This window comes from Mytilus edulis, chromosome 4 (assembly GCF_963676685.1).
Source record: "Mytilus edulis chromosome 4, xbMytEdul2.2, whole genome shotgun sequence".
Classification (NCBI taxonomy): domain Eukaryota; kingdom Metazoa; phylum Mollusca; class Bivalvia; order Mytilida; family Mytilidae; genus Mytilus; species Mytilus edulis.
The window spans coordinates 80120091-80131739 of record NC_092347.1 but is presented as its reverse complement, the minus strand read 5'-3'; the positions used below and the strand labels follow the sequence as shown (position 1 = coordinate 80131739).

At 32.6% G+C, this 11649-nt stretch overlaps 1 protein-coding gene across 1 annotated transcript; it reads right to left on the bottom strand.

The window, feature by feature from the left end:
• Positions 1–3206: 3206 nt before the first annotated feature.
• LOC139520665 (uncharacterized) lies at positions 3207–7051 on the bottom strand. Its single transcript, XM_071313520.1, has 2 exons — positions 6890–7051; positions 3207–6218 (listed from the first exon to the last, which is right to left on the bottom strand). Exons 1-2 carry the CDS (start codon positions 6975–6977, stop codon positions 5434–5436), a joined length of 873 nt encoding a protein of 290 aa, XP_071169621.1. The 5' UTR covers positions 6978–7051; the 3' UTR covers positions 3207–5433.
• Between the last annotated feature and the right edge of the window lie 4598 nt (positions 7052–11649).

The window sequence follows — 11649 nt, the reverse complement described above, 5'->3', positions numbered from 1 at the left end:
TGAGTATTCATTTGTACAGATATTTGCAGATAAATCAATTCTTAAATACATAAAATTAATCTTGCATTTGATTATAATCTAAAATTAATTCATTTATTGTAACCTTGTCAGAAAGTTATAAAGAATGTATTTGTTATAGAAAATCAACAGGAACTGTCATTAGTCTTTGGCTAAATCATTTTTCAAAACATCTGATAAACAACCTACTTTTATTTTACTGTGTAATCTTATTGTTACGAAACAAAACATGTACTTTTTCACAATATTTTGTAAAGTAGGACCAAAAGTTATCGAAGGTACTAGAATTATAATTTAATACGCTAGACGTGGGTTATGTCTACATAAGACTCATCAGTGACGCTCAGATCAAAACAGTTATAAAGCAAAACAAGTATAAAGTTGAAAAGCATTGAGGACCTGAAATTCAAAAAAAATGTGCCAAATACGGCTAAGGTAATGATAACTAATCGATTCCTGGGATAAGAAAATTCTGAGTTTTTCGAAAAAATTAAAAGTTTTGTCAACAGGAAATTTATTAAAACATCCACATAATTGATATTTATGTCAACACAGAAGTGCTGACTACTGGACTGGGGATACCCTCTGGGACGAAACGTCCACCAGTAGTGGCATCGACCCAGTGGTGAAAATAGTTATCAAAGGTACCAGGATTATAATTTACCACGCCAGACGCGCATTTCGTCTACATAATACTCATCAGTGACACCCAGATCAAAATAGTTATAAAGCCAAACAAGTACAAAGTTCAAGAGCAATAGGGACCTGAAATTCCAAAAGGTTGTGCAAATACGGCTAAAGTAATCTATTCCTGGGATAAGAAAATCCTTAGTTTTTCGAAAAATTAAAAGTTTTGTCAACAGGAAATTTATTAAAACGACCATATAATTGATATTCATGTCAACACTGAAGGGCTGACCATTATTTGACTCTGAAACTACAAAAAGGACACAAAAAATTCTCAACATCAGATCAATACAGTGTTCAGTCTATTACTTTGTAGAGTAGATTTTTTAAATGCAATAAAGCCATACATAGTATTTGAGGATATTGAAGAAATATCTAGTATTATATAACAGTTTAAGTTTCAAGTCAGGAATATGACCGTTGTTATCCATTTGTTTGATGTGTTTTAGCTTATGATTTTGCCATTTGATTAGGGGCGTTCCTGTTTTCTTTTTCCTCAGAGTTCGGTATTATTGTGATATAGTCCTAGGTATTATATTCAATACATAAAATATTACAATAACAAGTATGCATGTACATATGTTGTTTAAACTTCAGTTCTGTTTTTGTTTTGTAATCCATTGTCTACAAAGATGTAAGGAATCTTTTTTGTTCACATTAAATTTTATCAAAAAGTGTTTGTGAACCTGATATTTTTGAGTCAAATACATCACATATGAAATGTTTACTTCAATCAAAATCGGCATTTGCAAGTTTAAGCTCATTTTGCTCTTTGTTGAACTTAAAAGTCTCTTAAGGAATCCTCGTGGCAAAATCTCCAAAAGTCCAAAATTGAATACAAACGTTGAAGAGCTGAAGTAACTCATAAGAACCGAAAGTTAAACCACGTCCAGACAATAATCAGGACAGAGCACGAGGGAGATAATCATCATAGATACCAGGACTAAATTTTGTATATACGCCAGATGCGTGTTTAGTCTACAAAAGACTCATCAGTGACGCTCGAATCCAAAAAAGTTAAAAAGGCCAAATAAAGTACGAAGTTGAAGAACATTGATGAAACATTCTTTCATACCAGTACCAAAGTATACCCTTGGAAAATTACATCATGCTTTGACACAAAAAGGTGACAGCTGAGTTATAAAAGCATATAAGAGATGAAAGGTTGGTCTGACACAAGAATTTCAATTTCTTAATAAAATCTTTTATAGAGCAATTTTAATAATCGCCATCATTTTGCATAAGTTTTTTTTTATTAGCTTTTTATTAGGGCCAAGTGAGCTTTTCTCATCGTCGTCGTCGTCGCCCGTCGTTAGCTTTTACAAAAATCTTCTCCTCTGAAACTACTGGGCCAAATTTTACCAAACTTGTCCACAATCATCATTTGGGTATCTAGTTTAAAAAATGTGTCCGATGACCTGGCCAACCAACCAAGATGGCCGCCATGGCTAAAAATAGAACATAGGGGTAAAATGCAGTTTTTGGCTTATAACTCAAAAACCAAAGCAATTGTAGCAAATCTAACAGGGTTAAATCGTTCATCAGGTCAAGGTCTATCTGCCCTGAAATTTTCAGATGAATTGGACAATGCGTTGTTGGATTGCTGCCCCTGAATTGGTAATTTTATGGAAATTTTACTGTTCTTGGTTATTATCTTGAATATTATTATAGATAGAGATAAAATGTAAACAGCAATAATGTTCAGCTAAGTAAGATTTACAAATAAGTTGACCCCTTTAGGAGTTATTGCCCTTTATAGTCAATTTTGAACCATTTTTCGTAAATCTTAGTAATCTTTTACAAAAACCTTCTCCTCTGAAACTAATGGGCAAAATTAATCCAAACTTATCCAAAATCATCATTGGAGTATCTAGTTTAAAAAATGTGTCCGATGACCTGGCAAACCAACCAAGATGGCCGCCGTGGCTAAAAATAGAACATAGGGGTAAAATGCAGTTTTTGCCTTATAACTCAAAAACCAAAGCATTTGTAGCAAATCTAACATGGGTTAAATCGTTCATCAGGTCAAGGTCTATCTGCCCTGAAATTTTCAGATGAATCGGACAACGCGTTGTTGGGTTGCTGTCTCTGAATTGGTAATTTTATGGAAATTTTACTGTTCTTGGTTATTATCTTGAATATTATTATAGATAGAGATAAACTGTAAACAGCAATAATGTTCAGCAAAGTAAGATTTACAAATAAGTCAACATGACCGAAATAGTCAGTTGATCCCTTTAGGAGTTATTGCCCTTTATAGTCAATTTTAACCATTTTTCTTAAATCTTAGTAATCTTTTACAAAAATCTTCTCTGAAACTACTGGGCCAAATTAATCCAAACTTGTCCACAATCATCATTGGGGTATCTAGTTTGAAAAATGTGTCCGATGACCCGGCCATTTAACCAAGATGGCTGCCACAGCTAAAAATAGAACATAGGGGTAAAATGCAGTTTTTGGCTTATACCTCAAAAACCAAAGCATTTAGAGCAAAACTGACAAGGGGTAAAATTGTTTATCAGGTGAAGATCTATCTGGCTTTAAATTTTCAGATGAATCGGACAACCCGTTGTTGGGTTGCTGCCCCTAAATAGTAATTTTAAGGAAATTTTGCTGTTTTTGGTTATTATCTTGAATACTATTATAGATAGAGATAACCTGTAGAAAGCAATTATGTTCAGCAAAGTAAGATTTACAAATAAGTCAACATGACTGAAATGGTCAATTGACCCCATAAGGAGTTAATGTCCTTTATAGTAAATTTTTAACAATTTTCATTGGGCCAAGTTCATTATAGATAGAGATAATTGTAAGCAGCAAGAATATTCCGTAAAGTAAGATGTACAAACACATCACCATCACCAAAACACAATTTTGTCATGAATCCATCTGTTTCTTTTGTTTAATATTCACATATACCAAGGTGAGCGACACAGGCTCTTTAGAGCCTCTAGTTAAGTTTTCTTTATAGTTGTGCACTCGACGCATGTTTTTTCTTGTCCGTTCATGCATATGTCCTTAGGTTATAGTTTCTGTTCTATAACATTACTTGGCCACAACCAAATGTCCGGAAACACAATGCTTAAAACCACAAAACACAGATCAAGTTCAAATCATGGTGGCGTATCTTTCCCTTTTTTAGATTTCTGTCCATTCATGGAAAGAAAAATTATTAAGCTAACAGTTTCGTGTTTCCGCTCAAATCCCTAACTTTGTCTCTACCAATTGTTATGAAAAAAACATGCACAATGCGTAGTATCACCAAACACAGAATATGTTGGTTGTCGCAACTTTAACCGTTTTTGCACCACTCCATTACAGTTTATGAACGAACAAAGAGAGCACTCAAACCCCAGAACAATCCCTAAATGTAACATACAGAAACTAATGAACGTTGACTTATGCCCTTCAACTTCGTACTTTATTTGGCCTTTGACATTTTTTTATTCGAATGTCACCGATGAGTCTTTTGTAGACGAAACGCGCGTCTGGCGCAAATAATAAAATTGCAATTCTGGTATCTATGATGAGTTTATTTGCATAGTCACACACGCGGGCACCTATGTCTCAAGAGCACATTCTTTATTTATTTGTTCTACAATATTATATCTAATTCTGACCAATTCATTCGGAGTGCGAAGAAATTTAAGATTTTAAAAATGGTTACAGAATTTCATTAACTTTATGGAAAAGTCAGTTATAGGTGACTTTATAGGAACATTGCGCTGTGTGATCACTTAAGTTCATTGTGAAAAGAGAAGAATTTAGAAAATATAAAATCCGCCCCTCTCTTTTTTGAAAATTTCGACATTCTACAGTTCACTTGCAATAACATTATAAATATGGCTGTTTCTAGTGTAAACAAACTTTGTTTTTCGTCGTAAGTTGACTACACATAAATGATAAGTTTTGTTCATAGCATACAGCCCACTCAAATGGTTGTGATCATAACACAAACATACTTTTACTGCGGGATTTTGAGAGCTACTATACTAAAACCTCCATGAGTTGGCCGTATGATACGACGTGTCGGTATCTCAATTAATCAAATACATTTTTTTCGTATCATGAATCTGTAGATCGCAGGATAACCGTCTGATATGTTTATGTTATCAACTGGGTGCATTCGCTATTATGTCATTTTGACAGAGTTACAATGGCTGTGTCCAGTGTTTCCAAATTTCATGAAGCAGAAACCGCAAATATACGTTGAAATTCCAACAGATGTATGAGGAAAATACTAAAGAAACTCCTTCCAAACATCAATATTGAAAAAAAAAATAATGACCAGCGCATTGATTCGTGATAATTTGTATGATGAGCGAGATTATGATTTCAGTTTGACTACCTCATGGCAAGATACTAATCATGTTACATTACATAAATGATATTAGTTATCCTAAATATGTAACGTTTGTTCGAGATTTTTATTATGTAGCATCCTTTTAAACTTGTTATATATGTATATATAAGAGACATACATGATACATTTTTTTTACAAAATATAAACAGTGCAGATGTCATTTTCCCTGTCATTCCGAAGTCATCTGTTTCCATAACAGTACACCCTACTTTCGTTTAATGTGTTGATCAATGGCTTTCCACTTAAAATAGATCTTTTTAACACTCTTGCTGTAGGATAATCTCTTTGGTGCCTTCATATACTAGATTCTGCTATACAAGGATAGCACATAGACTTCACTTAGTCATATTTTTTAATGACTCTACCTATGTGTCATATTTTCTTATCGACATGCTATTTACATCAGCACGTTGATAGACGAGATTTAATCCTATGACACTGACCCAGATAGCATCGCTTTTCTGCAAGTTAAGATTTACACTAGCTGTCACGGACCTCTGCATGTGTGATGAAAGAACTTCAGGGATACAACGGTTTCCAGTGTCTCTGCTATTCAAAATACACACAGATACAGTGACTTGATCTTTATTTCGTCTGTTATCAAAATTCAATGTTACATCAATTGAATAGGATCCAGGTTGACGCACGTAAATCTTTGTGCCGTTCCCTTCTAATACAACGAATGTTACGTCGATGGGTCTCCATGGAATTTTTCCAGATGTAGTTTCAACACTATATAAATCAAAGTTGACATTCAGATTGACAAACGTCGATTCCCGTTTTGACATATGACTTGCACCATTTTGATTGCATATCAAGTAACATACTAGTCCAATTATGACTAGTTGTAAAATATGAGGATACACCTGTTTAAATTGTTTCAATATTTTCTGTTTCATCGTAGATTCTACATTTTTGTCTGTCTCCTTTTCAGGCTTGTCGATCAAACTTCTCTCTTCTGGCTGTATAGCAGATGCATTTTGGGATGTATCAACACTTATATGTACCTCTGCACAAGTTGAATTGGTGTGAGTCCTTGTGTTTTTAAAACGTTTTGCATTCGTTCCACTTGGTACAATTTCATCACACGATATGTGGGGTTCTTCTGATAATTGTTTGGAGTTTGTGAACAAGGTGTTGCGTTCACAGTCTGAAAAATATAATATTTAATTTTAGTTATGTCTTAAATTAACAATGATTAATTGAAACAAATACAACAATAATCTGTTTTGAGACGACCTTACAGGTGATCTACCAATCTTGCCATCAGGATCTAATTACAGGATTTAAAATAAGCTATTGATTATCTATGGATTAGAATCGAAAATGAAGAAAATGATACTTTTATATTTGGCCGAAAATCATTGTACAAGTTCATTCAACAAAAAATAAAAAAAATAAACATTATAAAAAATGCGGCCCTACAAAAATAATCAAAATAATAAATTAAGTTATATAAAATTATGTAAAAAAAATAATATTAATAATAATAAGTAGCTTGTACAATGATTAAACTATGGATGGGCGGGAATGTATATGAAGTACAATTTGATCTTGAATTTGCACTGAAATGCTTAAAATGCCAGATAAGAATTTTTTTCTTTCTAAGTGATGTTCTAGCTTGAGTCTTGGACATAACGTACAAGCGCAATATATCCATTGCCGATTCCAAATAGCGGCGACGAAAAACTTGTAAAGAATAACATGTTTTACACAAGATTTACGTAAATTATTCATATCAATTTCCTTAAAATACTTCTTACATATATTCCTCAGTCAACACTTTTTATATTGTGATTCAGCAAAAATACATAATCTTACCAGATTTGGTTTGTTTCTTACAGATTTGAGTAGTAAATGATGTAGTATGTCCATCTTTTATATTAGGAGAAAAGTCCATTTCAGCCATAATTTGAAACAATGTTCGTCGGCCTTTTTGCAATATTTAATATTATTTTTTAACAAAATCATGCAATATTTATACGCCTTAAGAGAAGGAAAACTTAGTGTGCTATTTATACATGTTATATATATAGAATGACCTATAAACTTAGATTTGAGGAAAATGAAAGAATTCTATATCATTTTTGGTGTGTTTATTTATATTTCCATTTTTATCTATTTTAGTACATGTGATGCAATTCAGTCTGTTGTTAAACTCTTCCTAATAAATTGTGACTAAATCTGTTAAGGTGTTTTGAAATCCAAACAATGAAATTAGGTTAACGTTAACAGTAACAATTAATATTTCATGAAGTATAAAGATTGTATTTCTTGTTTCATAAAGCGCAAATTGTCAACAGGAGTGTTAAAATTTTAAACTCAATACAATATGCATATAAGATTGACTGATAGAGGTACATAAACTTTGTTATTAAGAAATATACGTATTTACTACAGTTTAAAAGACTGTATATTTTACTTACTCACATATATCAGTGGTAGTTATGGAACAATGCATTATATGCATCAAAGATTAAATCGTCCGTCAAATTACGAGAAAAAGGAGTAAACAAAGCTAGTAGAGAAAGAAAGGATAAGATACTTTCTTCCGCATATTAACAGAATGTCCACCAGGAATGTAGAGAAATATATACAAACCAAACATAAATTACAAAAAGCAAGAGTCAGCAGAATATATTGAAGGAATCTATTACTGATGCTCCAATTCTACGCTCATAATCACATTTCAGTTATAAAGGTCATTGTTTATTTGCGAGAAAGAGTCACATAAAAGCAATTTAAAACGAAACGACTTTTTTCTGTCGGAACCGATGATATACAGAAGAGGATAGAACAAGTTTGTAATGACATCTGGAGTAATGACGAGTGGGCAGAGGAAGTGCGAGGAAGACTGATATGCATTAGTGAACTTCATGCTGCAGATATACCACCAAACCTGTAGTGGTATCTTTTAAACACGTAAGAAAGTCCCAAAGACATTTTTACTAGACACTCAAGAAAAGGAAAACAACACAAGCAAGACCAGCAGCTTATGGTGAAAAATTATTTATAATTGTAGATTATCTCAAATAACATGAGAGTGAACAGATACCAATTGCGCAGCTGGTAAATAAAATGAACGAGTTGTGGGGAGCACAAGCATACAATTCAGTTCATACCAAGAAAAACTCACAGAAATCATTTTTGATAAAAATATTTTTATAACAGATACTTGTTGGAAAATTAAAGTTGTTGCTTGGAGAGATGCAGTATTCTGTGATATTTTGTTTGGCCACAGACCAATATATGAAAATCCAGATGATGAAAAAAAGGTGCTGCAAAACTTACTAAAGGGACATACGAGCTTAAAAATGGACAAGGACAATTATATATTGGCATCAGATGTATCAGCACTACAATCAACTTTTGAATACTGACCTGAGATCTTTATCTATCAACGTTTTTTAGTACAGAGCAAGCAAATGATGAAGTATGAAAACAGTTTTCACAATCTTATCGCTATTTGTTCCTATCCGGAAAGGTGAACAAAATTACCCAACTCTTCAAATCAGTTGAAGCTGTCTGGGACCCTGTTTAAAAAGTGTATTGTGCATAAAAAATGTTAGAGAGTTCTGTTTGACAAAAAGTAAAATCACATAAATACTGAACTCCGAGAAAAATTCAAAACGGAAAGTCTCTAATCAAACGGCAAAATCAAATGATAAAACAAATCTAACGAATGGACAACTACCATATTCTTGACTTGGTTCAGGCATTTTCAAATGTAGAACATGGTGGATTGAACCTGGTTTTAAAGCGCTAAACATTTCATTTGTATGACAATCGCATCAAGTTCCATTATATTTACAACGATGCATGAACAAAACAGACATAATAGGTATCATTGTCACAACATGGATACAGCAGTCATCACTGTGTCATATTCTCAAAACAAACAAATATAACCACTGTCAACACTTCAAACCAATAACTTTTCTTACTTTGCTTTGTGATAACAGATTTTGATCATCAACTATACAAAATGTTCACTTAGTACATTTTTTTTCTGCTCTCTGCTCATTTTTGATAACCTTTGTTCTTGAGTTACTTGATCCAAACCGGAAGTTCTCTTATAACTTTCTGTTTTGAAATGGGCTAAAAATAGGTAAACGTAGTATACCGCTGTTCAAAAGTCACATATCGCTTGAGAGAAAACAAAATCTGGATTACGTCTACGTACCCAATTCCAGTACAGGTTTCAACCTTCTAGTAGAGAAAGATGCAGTTATCAGGGATATAACCGCTTGTTTCGTACTGTTATAAAATATATTTTAAATATTTTTCCTCATTACATGCACTTTGTCATTACCATTTCTAGACTTGTATAATACCCGAGATTGATATAGTATTTATGTTAAAATTGGTCTTTTTTGGTGCTATATTATAGATATTGGTTTTAGTATACTTAACATAAATGTTATTTGTTTGCTTGTTGAATGAGAAATTTATTAAATGTTATGCTTATTGTTTAAGCCGTATTAAGATATGTCAATTATGGAGATGCTTTCAGTAGTGTTTCTTCTCTTATTATATATTGTTTCCTTGATGGCTATGCTCTATATTGTTTCGTAGCATATGCAAACTAAAATGGCCTCATTCCTTGACAACTATCTTCATTTTACTGTACCCTTGATTCATTATTAGAGGTAATTCAAAATATTTTTTTTGTTCTTGAGTATACCCCTTTATGAATAGAAACATTGCTAAATCAGTTGTTTCCGTTCTCTTACTTTAATTTACCTTTTGAACTTTTGTGAGAGTGACAGATGAGTTTTTGTATACAAAAAAGCATCTGTACAGTTGAAATCCTGGTACGTATGATAATTTTGTTTACTGTTTTTAACAACCGCTACGCAGACGACAATATCGTTAAGTTGTTGAAATATTTGACCGCTATCACTCTTCAAAATTCCAATTTGAATGTACCAGACCCTCATTCATAGGGGTGTGATAAAAATACTGCAAGAATCTGGTTTGATGGCTAGCCAAACCTTCCGCTTTATGATAATGATGAAAATATCACTTAAATGACAACACTACGTGACAGAAATACTGCACAAATACTCGCATGAACTTTCACCACAGAGAAACGCACAAACAAATAACATAATAGTCGACACAGCATGCAAAACTACAACGAATATATTCCTACAACCTCGAACTTTAATAATACACGATGGTCTTGAAGTATAGATTTTGCGTACTGACGTTGTTTATCATCTTAATTACGTGTTATATTATTCCCCTTTTTTTTTTTTTTTTTTTTTTTTTTTTTTTTTCTTTATTAATATTACTTTTACTGTTGTCTGTTTTTTTGAGATATCCTTTTGACGTAACTCTGTGCTTATGCATCCCATCATACTTTGAACGACAAAATTATTTTATGATGTGACTCTGTACCTATGTATCTTGTCATCCTTTGAATGACAAAATTATTTTATGATGTGAATCTGTACCTATGTATCTTGTCATACTTTGAATGACAAAATTATTTTATGATGTGAATCTGTACCTATGTATCTTGTCATACTTTGAATGACAAAATTATTTTATTCATTAATATTACTTTTACTGTTAACCAACTTTTTGTGATATACATTTTACGTGACTCTGTACTTATGTATCACGTCATACTTTGAACCACACTATTATTTTATATTTATTATTATTGCTTTAACTGCTAAGTCAGTGTTTGTTATATCTATTTTGCGTGACTGTATTTATGCATCCCGTCATACTTTGAACGACAAAATTATTTCATGTCTACCTGTGCGAATTACCAACGCGCAATTTTACACCAGTACCCATACCCTCCTTCCTTGATGGGTGCATTTTACATAGACAAATATAATCGTATAATATAATCAAAATGAGGATGTTAATTTGATGTATGCCTTTTTGTGCTTCTTCGTTACATTTGTTGTTTTTATAGTGATTAAGATGATAACACAATGTTGACTGCTGTACCCCTATTTTTGACATTTTTACCTATTATGTCTGTTTGTTTTGTTCACGCATCGGTGACTATATAATGGAATTTGATGCGACTGTCATACAAGTGAGAGGTTTAGCTAGCTATAAAACCAGGTTCAATCCACCATTTTCTACATTTGAAAATGCCTGTACCAAGTCAGGAATATGACAGTTCTTGTCCATTCGTTTTTGATGCGTTTTGTTATTTGATTTTGCCATGTGATTATGGACTTTCCGAATTGATTTTCCTCTGAGTTCAGTATTTTTGTGATTTTACTCTTTATTCAACTATTTTCATAATACTTTTACAAACAATTTTCATGACAGTGTGAAAGTGCAACTATTGCTGTGTCCAGTATTTTCCAATTTCGTGAGTCAAAAACCGCAATTTACGTTGACATTCCTATAGTTGCACGAGGAAGATAATCAATTATTTAGTTGATTAAGTATTTCAAAAGTGTCACTAAAGATTAGTCCTATGTTTTGAAAAGGAAGAAAGTAAAGAATGTAGGCATTGCGCCTACAATCTTGGCCATTGCTTATTTACATTTTCTACAATTTGCGTGGATAAGATCTCACTGGTTCTCCTTTCTTCCCATTTTTGT

Excerpts from the sequence above, each read along its gene's own strand:
- LOC139520665 (XM_071313520.1), bottom strand. The coding sequence starts at position 6,977 with ATGGCTGAAATGGACTTTTCTCCTAATATAAAAGATGGACATACTACA. Across the intron at positions 6,219-6,889 it reads TAAGAAACAAACCAAATCTG|ACTGTGAACGCAACACCTTG; the intron begins GTAAGATTATGT and ends TATATTTTTCAG.